Source organism: Pygoscelis adeliae, unplaced genomic scaffold (assembly GCF_000699105.1).
Source record: "Pygoscelis adeliae isolate BGI_AS28 unplaced genomic scaffold, ASM69910v1 Scaffold38, whole genome shotgun sequence".
NCBI lineage: Eukaryota > Metazoa > Chordata > Aves > Sphenisciformes > Spheniscidae > Pygoscelis > Pygoscelis adeliae.
In genome coordinates this window covers 20,880,098-20,896,602 of record NW_008825614.1, presented here as the reverse complement: position 1 = coordinate 20,896,602, position 16,505 = coordinate 20,880,098, and the positions used below count along the sequence as shown (strand labels likewise).

Below are 16,505 nucleotides of genomic sequence, written 5' to 3'. Positions count from 1 at the left end.
AGAATCATAGAATCATAGAATCATTTCCAGCCACTCTTGCCCAAGCCTGTAGCGCTGCATGGGGTTGTTGTGGCCGAAGTGCAGGACCCGGCACTTGGCCTTGTGGAATCTCATACAAATAACACAGAATATGACATACAACCATGCTCTAAAAATTACCTACTGGTATTTTTGCTTTGTTTTATATTTTCTGCTTCTCTGTAGATTGCTGATGTTGAAGTATTCTGGATTAGATGTGATACTGATTGGTACTACACAGATGGCAGAGATTCCTTCAGTTCATAAAGAATTTATCCTGGTCAGTTCATTCATATTGTTATTTTCATGACTGGGTTTTATGTTTCCATTCTCTGTAATGAGATTAAGGAAAGTGCCCTCCCCCCCAGTCCAACCTCATACAGCCTCACAGATATCCTCATATTAAGATTACACGTTACTGAGCAAATAGATTATTTTTCAAGCTAGGATGAACTGAACAGATTCATCTTTAGTGGCTTAAGTTAAATTTTGTCTCACTCTCTTGATGAAGGAGATATTTGACACTGACACTTGGAATCATACTCTTCTCTCAGCTATGGACTGGAACACTCAAATTTCCAAATCAGTTGTGTACTTGAGGGATGTAACACAGCTCCTGCAACGACTATTAACTCTGTGGCTACCAAATTTTTAACTCCTGTGAATAAAAGACAAACAGTTTCTACAGTGCAAAACATACCTAATTAGGCTACTTGTCCTTCCTAAATGGTGGGGAAAGATTGATATTTTCTCCTAGGACATGGGATCTTCTCCAGCTGTTCCTGTCCCAGGTCTGTAACACCACTGGCTCTAGTGATGCAGTGCCAGGGTAGCTGATGAACCCATACCTCCTTGGCCAACCACAAGCATGAATGGCCAGAGCAGAACTGCTGGTATGACTCCTGTAGTTCATCCTTCCTACTCTCCTGTTTATGCAAGAGAGTTACAAAGGTCCCACTGTCCCCAGCCCAACCTGTTCAGAGTAAGAGGAGCTGAACGGGAGGAGGTCCTGAACCCCTGATCAGAGCCTCTGGCTTTTCCATAATGACTTGAACACATTCAAAACTAAGGCTGCTAACTCATTTTCAGAAAATGTTGTACAAATTCTTATTACAGTAAAAGATGAACTGGAGTACTTAATATCACTAATAGAATCACATTGGTAACTGACTTCCAATCAGCTCAGGTTCTCTATTGTCTACAGCTCGACAGGGCTTGTATTTGTATTATGGGTTATTTCAGCATTTGTGAATTGTTATCAGCATTATTTTTAGGCCCTCTGTCTAATTGTTTAACTTCGGCTCATCTTCAGGTGCTCTATGGAAAATGTACTTATGTTTAAAATCCTAGATGCTTTGGCTGCACTGTCTTAAAAACAGAAAACCTGACATTTGACTCTGTAATGTACTAGGAAAAAAAAAAAGGAGAAAAGGAAACAGTAGCTCCCATGGCACTCCTGTACCCTCTTAACATTTTCTTGTAACTATACTGTTTTATAGATGAAACTGTCACTGTGAAAATGACAAATATAACACATAAAAGAACAAAAATGGCCAATAAATCACAGGTGACACTCCAGCCCATTGAAATGCATTCAGCCAGTGCTGCAGAAAGTAGGAAGACTTCCTCTTGCTTTGCATTCTGCCCAGCTGAGCAAGAGGACCAGAATCCTTGAACAATCGCTGAGGCCATCATGTAAAAACAGGCTTAGAATTTCACTTTGGAGAGTCAGATCCATTCTTACTCTGCTTTCCTTGTCACTTGGCCTTGCAACAGCATCGTAATACGGCTTTGACATTATGCCACATAGGTGCTCGCTCTCCCCTGGATAACTATCCACAACTCCCGCTGATGTAAATGCTGTTCAGAAGTATCAAGAGAAGAAGAAACTCCTAAAACGGTGTATTCAACCTGCAGACAGACATATCTGCACATAGGTTTGTTATTACAGACAGCACTATAGCCTCAACTAGGAAATCATGGGTTCTCCATTACCCAAAACAGCACGTCAAGTTTCAACATGTCAGCATACATCTAAATCAATGTTACGTGGTTCAGGATGGAGAAAAATGAATGTGAATATCTGTCCAGCCCGTGTTGCTATACTTCACATGCATTGTAAAGGACAACAAACTAGATAAATAGGAAAACATTCCTTCTCAAATTCATGCTGTTGGTTTTTGTGTTAATAAACAAACTATGTTTTCAGTAATGCAGTATAAATCTGGAGTAAATCCTTTGACATAAAAGAAATTCAATGACTTTGTGATTTAATCAATCAATGATTTCAGTTGATTTTTTTCACTTTTACAGTGGAATGGCTGAGAACAGAATCTGACCCAGACTACAGCAATAAATCTTGCTATGTATTGAATACGCATCTGAAGAAATCTGTATATTTTATTATGCTGCTAACTTCATAAGGGAGAAGAAACCAATTGGGATTATTTTATGAGTGCTTTTAACATGGTTCTAAAATATGCTGCTCATCTAGACCTTAAGGTATGCAGAGTAGAAATCCTTTAAGCTTTAAGATTGCCACTATCTTTTTCTAAAAATTCTTCCCAATTCTCAAGTATCAGTTATTCTCCCAAACTTCTGACATATCTTGTTGTATCTGATTTGTACCAAGAATTTAATCTCTGAAGAGTGTACAATACAGAACTCTCCCTTCCAGCTGCATGTGTAATTAACAATGGGTAGTAAAAAGGGCGCTCTATGGAAATCAGTCTTAATAATATCCAGTAAAGTAGTGGCTGCTCCACTAAATCACAAATGGAAATACTTTAATTTAAATATAAGTAGCTCAGACATATTTCAACAATTAAGAAAACGCCTGAAAGAATGAACACCCTAATCGTAATTCCAAGCATGCTATTTTATCAGAATGCAGACAGAACAAAATAGATGAGGGCCACGTGAATACCAAATATGGCCAATTTAAACCTATTACATGAAGTGTCTCTTACAAAGTAGTGAAGCAAACTGCAAATGCTTTCAGGCTTTCTCAGAAACATGGATTTGTTATTCTACTTTAAAGTTAAGATCATACAGTCACTTATGTATGTGATAAGTTTTTTGTTAACCTTCTACATGATCTCAACTGTACTGTTAAACCGTATTTGTTTATGAAAACATGTAGACGGTATCATGAGGACTATTATGCTTCATGTATACATGGTCTTTTCTCCTGGCTGACAGATGTTAGATAGTTAGATATTCTCCCTATCTGTTGGAGAATAGGGTCAACTGCGTGGATTTCAAGTTAGTTACTTTTTGTAAGGTTAACACTGAAAGTTAAACACTCTCCCCCAGATTTGAATTCCTTAGTTACCAAGTTATTGAACCAGTGATAATAATGTATTCACTAATACTAACAACACTAATTTACCTATTTTGGCTTGTAAGAATCAAAATCACACAGTTGCCTTTACAGCATGTTATGTTATGCTGTAACTTAAGGACAACCACATTGTAGGTATTTAAGCGCAACTGCAAGAAAAAGTTCCTTTTGCTACAGGCTGCAAAGGAGTACTGAAGCAAGGAGTGGCTGTCAAGATATTTAGGGCAAACAGCAGGCAATCCTGTAAATGGAAGTCATTTTTATATGAAAAAGAAGGAGAAAGGAAGGACAAAAAGGAACTAATAATGCATTGTTTATAAACTGCACCAGTAAGGGCCAGGATGAGTTGATGACGAGGGTGGAGGAAATGAGTGCAAGTAGAGTTGGCTTGAAAGCTGAGCTGTATTATCATGATCTTTCTGAAGAGGAAGACCTTTCAAAACTGGTAACAATATTCAGGAATGCAGCCAAGATTTTAAATTTTCATTATGCAAGAAGCATCCACTTCCCACCTGAAAAATAGAAAATCGCAACCCTGACCTCCCCACTGCCGGTTATGTGTCTCCTCAAATGCTAAAAGACAAAAGTAATTTCTTGATTTCAAATGTAATTACTTTGGTGCTGAGCAAAGAAGTGAGGAAAAGGCACCGAATAGAAAATGCTAAGTTACATTTAACAGTTACAGCTGTAGGGCTTGTGGTAACTACAGTTAGCAACAGTCCTATGATTTCCACATAAAGAAGTCCTTTTACATGTAGATCCTTTCCACAGTCTGGGAATTTGTAGGAGAAAAGTGTGGGGAGAATGTGCATCATTCCCTGCTTCCTCGTGTCCAGTCCAGCTCCTGTAAATCTCCTTTAAGAAAATCTTTGGGTTCCTCATGGGTACTGCAGATACCGTTATTGCTGTACTGCCCTGAAGTTGAAAAGCCTCCCTAAGGGACCCCTACACAGCATGTCTCTGTAGAAAAACATGAATTCCTGTTGCTGTCATGGGACCAACCACGTGGGCTGGGTGAGGTTTTTTCACTCCCTATTGCAGTTGTGGCAACTGAGGAGGAAGAAGATGCTTCGTTCCTTTTGATCACACAGTCTTTCAAGCATGAGAAGGGGTTGCGAAAATGATGAGGGGATTTCAGAGGCTTTTTAATACATTTCACAGATAGCCATAAATGCTGTTTGCAGGTATCATTTGATACTTTCTTTTTCACTATTAAAATTTGTTTCTGGTAGAAGAGATTTAAAAAAAAAAAAAAAAGGAAATAAAAGTCACAGATCTGACAGACAACCACAGAGTGCCAGTGTTATGAGCCACCAGTGACAAAGCAACCAAATAAATACTTTGCTGGCTGTCCTATGCTAGCTATATCTTTGTTCTCTCATTGTTAACTACTATAGCCATCTCTCTCTTGTGGAACAGGCATATCTCCAGTGTTTCCTGTAGCTACCCAGTTTTGCATTAAAACAAATAAAAAACAAAATAAGAGACGAAAAACATTTAATTCTCCATATGGAGAATATGTAAGCTTATTTGAATCCTGAAGAAATCAAAAGTTGTTGAAGTTCAAGGATATGGAAGAGATGTTCTTTGTCTCTTCAAAGCTTTATTTGTATTCTCAGGCAAAAAATAATTGAACTATAAAAATGTATGTGGACAGAGCTTCTGACAAACAGCACTAACAAGAACAAGCTAGTACTTACTGGCATCATCTAAACACGTTATTCTGATTAGTTCATATGTTACTACATAACACAAATATACATGCAACAATTTTGTCTTGATTGACATGGCAACTTGGGCATCATGGATCACCCAGCTTTGTTATTATAACACATACCCCAGAATTAGAAGCTATAGCAGACATGTCGCTAATCCTCTTATCTTAAGCTGAATCATTTAACTGTCTCTTATTGACTATAGCAGTATCCAGATGCTAAGCATCTGAACTCCTCCTCGTCCCTTAGACACCCCGGTAGCAACATTTACATGCTTCCCAAGTAACTATGCCAGTATTCTTGAAAAAGGCAATGATTTTATCATATCCTAAATGCTGATGGACTAGGTCTAACTTCCCCTGTTACATACTCCATCAAACTCACTTTTTAATGCTCTTTGCTTCTGTTTGAAAATAAAAAGGTTTCCAAATCACTTAAAAGCTTTATGCATAAGCTTATTTTCTGATAAAATGAATCATTTCCCCAAGTTCATAAAGATTTTCTGGTACATTCTGAACTGGCCTTCAAGCCACACACAGTCTAATAATTGTCTCACTTGCGTACTGAGTTTACTTTGACAGTTAGATTTAAAAACCTTACAGTCTTGTTCATTCGCATAAGTCACATACTAGGTTATTTTGTTTTAATCCTAGAACTCATGTATGACATATATAAAAAGGAATCAATTTTATTTCTTTATTTTAATTTTTTGCATATTGAAATGTTGCCAGAAAATACCATCTTCCAAACATTCTGCAGTAAAAAAAAAAAAATCCATTAATACAAGATCTTTGTCCTAACTTACACATGCAACTCTTGAGCCTAAATTATTTAGAGATTCTAGTGTGTTGATCTAATAACACAGAAAAAAATAAACAGGTACACAGATATATATCTATATTCAAACTGTTATTTAATTTACAGATGGAGCAAGACTAGATCTCTTCACAACATCAGGCTTGAAGGAACATTCCACAGATCACACACACAATGGGCACATGCAGCGGAGTTGTACGTACACGGATGCGTGTGTAAGTTTTGGTGCCAAGCACACAATTTAATTCAATGGAGCTGAAGAAAAAATTATAAACAAAAAGAAACTTTTAACATAGAAAACTATTTATGAGCAGAGAGTGAAGAAACCATCAGGGAAAAGGAGCCAAAGAAAATGAGACAAAATGGGCATGATGACTTGTCTATACTTGAACATCTGACCTGTTAGTTGGTCGTCGCCTGCAGCAGGGGCGATGCGAATGTATGGTGTTGTAAGCTGAGTCACGATTATCGCAGCTAAGGCAAAGGAAGATTTCCAGGTCAGCATGCATGAGGGAAAAAAAAGCCAGACTGAAGCTAGGCCAGCAAGAAGAATCTTGGTCAATAGTTTATTGTCTGAACTTCCTACAAATAAAAACCAAAAAACTCCCACAAGTTCCTTTTCATCTTCAGTTGTTAGTTTGGTTATTCTGCAAATTAATAAACTTTTGTATGTGACTTCCATTCAGGAAGAGGACTCAAAGCACATTATTTACATATAATGCACGTGAGGAAACTGGAGACTCTCTGGCTCTGCTAGTCACAGCACTGGGCTTTCTAAGTGAAAGTTAACTGCTGATGCAGATTACGCTAGTATTAACTTCTCCAGGTAATTTGAACTAGTTTCACTTTTTGTTTTCCTATTTCAACATAGTACATTTTTCCTGTAATTCTTTTTTAAGATAATTTTCATGTAAAATATATTTTTGAGCTAGCTAAGACTCATTTTTCTTGTACCCACTTGGGTCTTTGTTCTGAAAATGCACACACTACCCATATACTTAACTTTCAGCATACAGAGAATGACCACTGAGAGTTGGCATGCTTTTAATTAGGTATGTATGTAACTGTTTGAGGTCTGAGATTCAAGTTCATGTTTTTCCACTAAGACAAGAAAAAGCCGAAAAACCTGAATCGTTTGTGTGCCTGAAGTATTCAGACTCTTCTGGTGGAGCTGTAACAATCACTGACTGGTATAGATAACTATTACCTTGGCTCACATTAATAAAATCTCATATTTCTTTGTTTGCCAGCAGTTCTATGATTGCCTCTAAATGGTTAAGCACACTATGATACATATATATTAAGGAATATAAAAAAAATTAAAAGGTCAGATCCAACATGATGCAGCTGGAAAATGATGCAAAGAAAAAATATTGGAAAATTAAGGACAAAATTATATGAAAGATCACTCATTTACATAGAACAGCCTGGGTGCTATTAGAAATGTGGCAACGAGTGAGGAAAATAGATCATCTACCATCTGCAGACAATTAAACTCAAAACTGCTGCTGCATAATATTTTGAAATATCCCTCTGCAACAGTGAAACGCAGTGTTGATAGTAGCTGCTAGAGTACTGTTGCTATTGGATTTAAAATATTATAATATCCTTTTCACTCTCATAATTAATGAAAGCCTTCCAATATTGCAAAATTAGAACAATAATGTCTCCCTCTTGAGAACTGGAATCCTAGGAGATAACCTAGATGTTTCTATCCAGACAGTGTTGTAAGACATATCAGGAAATATAGTCTTAATATAAATCACAAAACACCACAAAGTTGATAGCAATAAACTTGGAGGAGTTCTGGAATGTTTTCAACTTCGTCTGCTGAGATTTTACAGTCATTTAGCTTGAAGAAAGAGTAGGTATATGAAAGCCGTATTTCAAGCAAAATACGACACCCTTTATTACCACTGGTACAAAAATCTCTTCCTGATTTTTGTTTGTTTGTTTGTTTAATTATGTTGTCAAAAATAATGGGAGTGGAAACCCTGCAGTCTCCACATTTGTATATACACCAAATAGTCACAGAGGTCCTAGAAGCCTTTCTCTAGGGACAACAAAGAACAGAAGACTCCGCATCACAAGAATATGCTGTCTGATCCTTCTCCTAGCAACGTCAGTGGCAAAGGTTCCCCTTGACTTCAGCAGAAGCAGGAGGAGAACTTTCAGCTCAACAAAACCCAATACTCTGATCCTAAATTACACTTACAGTCATTGCAATCAGGATTTTTATATGATCTCTAAAAGAACACATTTAACAGAGGTTTCATTTGTAAAAATGTAATGGTCATAAAACAAGAGCATTTTTTAAAATGTTACAAATCGAGGTTGTTTAAAATAGACTTGATGTAATGAGAAGGTATTATCCAGCTACAGACCCTACACATGCATTTGACCTACTAGAGTTAGGCTGTACTTTTCTAGAGTTAGGGTTTACTTTTCTAATAAGAAGCCTGTCAATATGGTAATAGGCTATCCAGTGCACGTTGGCTCTGATCCAGCAACAGAGTCTAGTGTATGCCAGTTGATCACATGCTTGACAGTAAGCACATGCATTATCCCTGTTGACATCAACTGGAGTGAAAATTGAAGTACCTACTCAGGAGTTCTGCTGGATCTGGGGCAAGAAAGCTCTGTATCTTTATATTACACTTACTCATTTATTTTAACAAAAAATACAAAAGCATACAGTGGGCCATGGAATGAACACTGCAAAACGCAGTGATAAAACAGAATCTCAATGATCTTAAGAAGGTCTCAAGGGCACCAACAACTTTTAGATTATCTGGAGTTGGGATAATTAAAGGAAATACAGCTAGCAAATGATATAGCTATGCTCATGTCAGGTTCTGAACTCCCATATTGGTCCTGAGGGCAGACTTCAAACAGGCTAACCACACGCCCTTAATACAGACAATGAGGTGGCTTGGCCAAGCTCAGCTGGCTCAGTGGAGCAGCTTGGAGGTTGCCTTGGGTGACCGGGATCCCAGGAGGGGCTGCCAATGCAGTTGGTGCAATCCTCAAATTCCATGGGAATGCAATTGCAGAAGTTAACTGCAGTCAGGGAATCAAGAAACAAGCGGACAGTCGGCTGCACTGCCATGTTTGTTTTACAGGGTATACTTTACGGCACAGGCCTTTACCCAGTAAAATACTTACATGTCTACTTTAAGGCAGAATAGTTGCAACGTAGTCAGTGAGATTATTCTTTGTGCTCAAAATCAGGTACATAACTGACTTGATTAGGGCCTAGAAGCATATGGTTTCCCCACATACGTGTTAAATTCTAGAGTACGTCTACTAACTCCCAATGGCCTACACAAGGCTATAAGTATTTTCAGGATCAGACCTTAATTTAAAAGAAGATTGTACCAGTTTTATACATGAATGGCCTAAAGCACTTCCTTTTAGCTTTAAAACCCACCAAACTTGAACTTTTAAAGATAACAGAAGCCCAGAATACAAACATTTCAGAAATGATATTAGTATACCAAAACTAGATGTTGTACTGGAGAGAGTTCGCAACTTTATTTGTAAGAAGCACTGTAATAAATAGATGGACACAACGAACACATGAGAGCGCTTAAGTAGCTTACTGTCTAGTAGCTATACTTTAGTCACAAAACTCAGTGGAAAATCGTGTGTGTCTGTAAGAGATCAGGCACAGCACTCAGAGCAGCCTTTGTTTCCTGGGGTACAGGCAATGTGAATGTTGTACTAAGCTGTTTGGGGGTGTGTGGACAGAAGGGGAAGTGAATGGGAGAGGACAATTTTCTGTCTTGCCCCGCGGCAGGTGTGGTGACTTCTGACCTACAGACATTAAGCATTTGTGCTATTTTTTTCTAGTCCATATGTGGGAAGTCCAAAGAGGGCACAGAAGTCTGTTTTTCTTTCAAGTATCTCTGTTAGATCTAAAGGGAAAAAATCTGTAGAGACAGGTATGATTAATATAATATTAAAATATCTCTTGCTCTCCATTTTATTTTTAAAAATTAATATAGTTTAAAAATATAATACAGATATTCAGTTTATAAGCATGGAAATCAGTGCTTTACAGAAGCCCCCCAAGAAAGATTTGCACTAGGGACTATAAATGCCACTGAGGACACCTCCGGTTTCAAAGTCCTCACAACAACCCCTCACATTATTTTACAGGCTTCACAAAGGTATTACGAAGAATTCTGAAACATGATTTCAAAACAGACATGTATGGAGATTTGTTTAAAATAAAAGCTGCATTTCTCACATCTCCATTGCCGAATGGGTTAGCTCAAAGTAGTTTGTTGCTATGGGAGCTATTCCAATCCATAAAGTTACTCTTGCTTCTCAAATGAGAGAGTAAGATTTTTCAGTCAGTCAAGTAATTGAAATAGTTGAACATCCATTAGCGATTAGGAATACAAATCTTCAAATAATTTAAAATCGATTCTCTAACCACCTATTATGATTTCTGAGGCAATATATTCCACTCCTGGTATCACTGAAGCTACTGGAAAACAACACCACAGGTTTCCACTTGAATATGGAATTAATCTCTCATCGATTTTTTTATTGGGTTGTAGTTTAGATATTTGAAAGTTTTCTATGGTCTAGTAAGCAGTCAGCTAGTAAATTAGAATTAAAACTACTTCCTTTGGTTTGGGAAAAAAAAACAGGAACCAGTTCAAAGAGCCATAAAAAATGTATTTGTCATATTAGGGAGGATCCAGCCTTTCAACACAGGCAACTGTATGCTAACATTTCTGTTACTTTTAAGTAATGAGATTCTCATCCATCCTATTTAGATTTAGTGGTGGTGGTGGAATTGTGAAGTCTACATGTAAAGGAAATCATGGTGGAATCAGTTACGTTAGGGATAGTCACTGAGACATGCACGATCTCCCACAAGGAACAGTGGTATAGGGATGAAGTAGTTTTTGTTTCATACTCTTACCGGGGGCCCAAACCGCAAGGTGGCATTACCTGTTCCTACTCACAGCAGTACTTTCTTTCCTTTTCCTCTATTACAATCTCCAAATAATCATACTATCCCATCACTTCTTTTTCAGGCTTTGAAGTTGCCACCAGCTAGAGGTACTAAAAAGCTGAGACTACAAAGATAATCACAGACAAATCCTAGCCTCCAAAGTAAAATATATCAGCAGCATGTTTATCTTGCCCTGTTTGGGGATCAAACCTATAGCTAGCACTGTCTCAATTATACAAACTTGTCTCACAAATTGTAGTATCATGTGCTGACAGTCCAATAAATATAGCTGATCTGTACCATGAAAATGAAGAACACGATTTCTCCACTTTTCTTTTATAAAGCAATTAAGATAAGATAATTGCTTACAAGTAAGGGGTAATTTTTCACTACGGATGTATAAGCAGCTAGTATGCACTATGCAACTGTAATTTTACAACTCTACTATATATAGAAAAGTCCAAAATATTTATTGTGAGATCATATAAAAACCCACAGAATATATTGTATAAATCCTGTGTGCAAGTAGACAACTAAAAATGAGTAATATGTTTATTATTAAAAACAAACAAACAAACAAACTTCCTAAATCTCAGCTAGAGATGCAAATGAATAATTTAAAATTCTGTAATAAGTTTAGTGATGCCTTTTAGCAATATAAACACTTCTGGAAGTTTGCAAAGACCACGTGAAGGAAAGGTCAGCAAGCTGAAATACAGACTATATGACATAATATGAACATACCTTTTGTGGCTACCCTGACGCAGTCAATTTTGGTTTCCTGTGTCAAATAAAAAGGAAAAAGGTCACATCTTGTGTTTCTAAGCAAAGAAAGTCATCCATGATTCTATTCTTAAAAGTACTGATAAAATGTCAGAGAAGTGTTCATTTAATGTGCCTCGTCACATATTTAACTGCTTATTAAGCAACTCCAATGTGCTTTCATAATATGGACAAACACTGCTTGGGTATGGTACATAAACATTTCACTTAAGATTCCTCTAAAAGTAGAAAAGATGTGAAAGATATTCACAAGAGAACAGGCAAGTGTTCAGCTTTTTTACTTTGGCAACATAATGACCTTGGGAGATTTTTCTTTTTCTTACAGATAGTATAGTTTGAGGCATCATGCTAGACAATTTTAGAAAGAAAAAATAATCAATGGTGTTTCACATTTCTGCACTGTCAGTGCACTGTGAAAGAGGGACCATTATGGTTTCTAGCAGAAAACATTTCCAGGCTGTCAGCACAGACAGCCAAAGCTTATCAAGAATTGAAGGGCTCTGGGTAGGTCTGTCCAGGAAATGAAAAACAATTCCAGGAAGAATTAGTCTGATGAAACATGATCTGCAAAGACCTTTTTACACACTTTTCATTTCAGTTCCATCTACTTATTTTTCTTTTACTGTTTGCAGAAAGGGAGGAAAAAAGTGGTTTCTAATTCAGTCAGGGCAACCAAATGAGAAAATGGGAGTTCAAGACATTACAAACTAAGGTAATGGGACTGGACAGGCCAAGACAGATGTGCTAAAATCCACAATCAAGTTTGGCTTAAAGTTAACAAAAGAAATCACAACACTCTCCTCTTCAAAGCAAGAAAAGAAAAACAAAAAAAAAAGAAAAAAAGCCAAACACACTCATTGTACAGCTTTTAGATAATAAGACAGAATGGTAACACACTACTTTGCTTACTCACTATTGACAAAATGTGTTTTCCCCTCCTCTCTCCTGTAACCTTTAATCATTAAGCAATATTGTGTTAGGAAAACTGTTATTTTTTAAACTCGGTGTGTTAAATTTCACGGTTACTTCATTTGCTCATTAGCAACTAAATTGGGCATCTTGCTAGTTGGTGCCAATCATCTATTTACACACAAATACTGTATAAAACCACACCTGTCATAAGACTTACCCCATTGGCTCTGCTAGCAGCTTGGAAATAGATGCTGTAGCTCTTATGAGGAAGAAGGGGAGTGTTCCAGAAACCACTGTAGGTTTTGTTATCACCAATTGTAAAAGGCTGAGCAGCTTGTAAACCATTGGCTGGGAACTCTGCAGCAAAGTAGTACTGGGAATTCAAAAGCGAGGCATTCTGGAAATGAATGGGCACTGGGTAGCACTTCAGGATTTCGGTTGTCTTTTTGGTCCTCCGTGGGCGTTCTTCTTCAACAACTATTTGATAGACGCTAAGAGTGTAGAAAGGAAAGAACAAAAGAAACACACTGGTTATTTTAAGACTCCGGCAGTCAACTCATTCTGAAACCATAATAGCATACCAGTACTTATGGAAAAAAAGAACTGTTAAAAGCAAAGGACACGTGAAGAAAGTGTCATTTTGGTATTTAGGTGTACAAATTTGTGGAATAGATTCATGTTTTCAAACAAATTCATTTGGTTTTGGAAAAACAAAATTAGCCATACACATCACAGCTTTTCACATAGCAAATGCACAGAACACTTTCTTGTTCGAACTCTTGTACAGAAAAATCTTGCTTGATTAGTGCTCAAATGTAGAATTAAGTATTATTTTGTCCACGGAAGTCAGTATAAAGCTATAGCTTCCATTCTCTAACCTGTTTATCTCATCTAAATGAAATGAAATAAGTAGTAAGATAAAAATGAAGAAATAAACTACAAAGAGACAGGGAACAGTATTTGCTTAACTGTTGACATTATAACTATTTATAAAAGCACACATAGAGTAAATTACAGTCTTTTAAAATTTCGGTGGCATTTTGACTGTTACTGAGCAAGAATAAAACACTTTTTGATGGAAGTTATTCTCACTCAGCAAAGCACTTTTCCATATCTTAGAGATAACCATATTTTTAAGTGTTTCTGCATTCTGCAAAGCAATTCAGTTTGCACTTGCATTCTTTGCTGTACTGGGACCTACAGGGAACAGTCCATCCTTCTCCACTGTAAAGGTGCTATGGACATTCAAGCAGGAACAAAGAAATTGTGATTTCTGCTGTATATGCAAACAGTGTAATCATTATACCCTTGCAGTTGCTGTAAAAGCCTGAGTCAGTGCTTTCAAATTTGTGAAGTGGGAAGTCCATGTCTCTAAAGAGGACTGGCTTGCAAGTTTATTGCTTCACTGGGGACCAGTGATTCTTAATCATTATTTGTCTCCTGGAATCTTGTATCCCGGTAAGCAAGTCAGTATAGGTAACATGTTAAAGCGGCAATGTGTCCACATTTTTGCACATCATCTACATCTAATAACAATTTATGATCTTTCAAGTTGATAATTCATAAAAAGCAGCAATCTCTGGGTAGGGTATGTTTCTTGAAGATGAAATAGCCATACAGTCTTCTGACATGTTGTTCCCACTCCACCATCTGTAGGTAGATGATTATGTTTACAGAAGACTCTGCCCAAAGTACAGGGACACTTGGGCTAGGCCTCTGCAGGTCTCAGTCTGGACCCAACAGGGCTTATTGGCTTAGTCATATCACTGCACAGCTATGGCTATTCCCCTTCTGAAGGCAAATCTGGTTTAGAAATAAAAGAGATGACTTTGTGCAGTCACCAAGCCAGCTCATAGCCAGCGAGCTCCTGCACCTGTTGGGGCTCTGCTAGACTCAAGCTGCTCTGAGCTCTGGCATAGAGCTCTCCAGCTCTTGCACACTCTCTGGAGCCTTACTGACTCAGTGCACAACCACACTAACATACTGCTTCTACACTCGAGCTGCCTTTGCATGTATAGATAATGCTGTGTGCTTGAATGATGCCCCATCAGTGGAACTGTTCAACGTCAGGTTGGATGGGGCTTTGAGCAACCTGATCTAGTGAAAAATGTCCCTACCCATGGCAGCGGGTTTGGACTAGACGATCTTTAAAGGTCCCTTCCAACCCAAATCATTCTATGACTTCATGATTCTATGACAGCATGATGCTAGGTCTGCAGAGCCTTCACAGCTGAGTATTACCAAGAGGCAGAAGAATGCCAATTCTCTCAGCCATCTTACTGTTTTTTCACCAGACCTACTGATCATGTGCAAAAGACCCCATTCACTATGTTTTTAAGATCTAGCATCTCCAGTAGGAGATGCTGCACTTCCCATGCTCACAGAAAATGCCCAGAAAGTTAACACTGAGAATGCTTAATACCTCTTCTTCTGCCTGATTTAGATTTTCACCACGGTGGAGATTTAGTTTAATGTTAAGACACTTAAAATTTAAGTGTCTTCATGAAGATGTCTATATATCCGTAAACTCCCGTTACAGTCACTGGAGAGCTACTAAGTACAGGCAACAGATCTTAAAGACCTGACCAGCAAGGAGGTGTCTACTTTTGGGTCAACTTAATTGCTTCCTAGGCTCCACTGACTAATAACTAAATACTCAGCTCACATGTAGATATCTACAAGCGGACACCTACATTTAGATGTTTTAATCTGATGCTGAACCCCACGCAGAAATCTAACCATGTTTAAGTTTGGTACAGACAGAGAGACAAACAAATGTCTTGAGGGTCCACTTGAAGACCACTGTCTATACATTTTGCAGCTCTGCGCAACACAGTCTACACATCTAGCAGAAAGATTTTCATGAGTTGATTAATTCCATGCTGAGTAGTAAATGAAGGTCAATACATGGCAACCTTTCTTTGACCCTATAAGAACTGATCTGTAAAAACTAGCCATGAAATATTTACATTACAATCTTGTTTTTTCTCTTCCAGATCAATGTTTGACATGATTTTAGCAGTTAATTTTCTAGAACAAAACACAGTTGCTTAGAACTGGGATTCCAAGCTACTTTGAAGAGAGCGTGTTGCCTCCTCTAACTACTAAATTACAGTGAATCTACAATAAATACCATTTGCGCATTTAAATGGAGCATTGGGAAAAAAGTAGAAGGTGATGTAAACATCTTGGTCTTGCAAGGTAATGAAGCTGGATACACTTGCCTAATACTGCAGCAAAGGAAAGAATCCCTCAGTTTCACTAAAGCATGATGGATAGTAAACTAAGTTATTTGGCTGTCGCCTTCAGGAGAGTATTGTTACCTTTGTTATCACAGCAGGACTGAATATAAGAGGGACCTCAGACCAGACAAGGTAATATGACCTGTTTCAGTACTGGTTGAAATGAGGATTCCTTTCATTTTTCACTCAGTGATTAAAGCTAAAGATTGTAAATATTTTAGAAACAATTCTGTCATCAAAATGCTCCTTTTCCTCTGGTAAATTCATGTTAGTTATACTACATGCAGTACTCCTTGTATATTACATTTTAAATTCCTGTCATCTATTCATCTTCAGAGACATTAAAGAAAGAACTAAGTTGACTGGAGCAATTTCAAACTCAAAATGTCTTTTCATCCTTACTCCACAAGACAAATTAGATTTGCAAGCATCTAGACCTCAAATCTATTTGCTCTTTAATAATTTAAGCACTGAAAGGTCAAGCAGCTCTTTTCTGTTCCCCTTTATCAAAGTCCAAGTGCTAATGAAAAATAACTAAATCCTATCTGCTGCCCAATTTCCACACACTGCTGTTTCTCTGATGTAAATTAACACATTATAAGCACCTGGGTCAATGGAAACCTGACAGAACTTCATGAGTGATACGTTTTACATTTGTACAAATGAGATCATCTTGCTAATGAATCTCACAAAATTACCCCAAT

General features: G+C 37.6%; 1 protein-coding gene across 1 annotated transcript in view; it reads right to left on the bottom strand.

Annotated features, from left to right (window-relative positions):
- The window catches only part of LOC103924545 (receptor-type tyrosine-protein phosphatase mu-like), a 323,454-nt gene that overhangs the window by 117,501 nt on the left and 189,448 nt on the right, over positions 1-16,505 (bottom strand). Inside the window, exons 11-13 of the mRNA XM_009333074.1 lie at positions 12,777-13,050; positions 11,609-11,645; positions 6,292-6,366 (exon numbers count right to left, since the gene is read on the bottom strand). Of these exons, the coding sequence (XP_009331349.1) occupies positions 6,292-6,366; positions 11,609-11,645; positions 12,777-13,050 (386 nt within the window). The remainder of the gene's footprint in view (positions 1-6,291; positions 6,367-11,608; positions 11,646-12,776; positions 13,051-16,505) is intronic.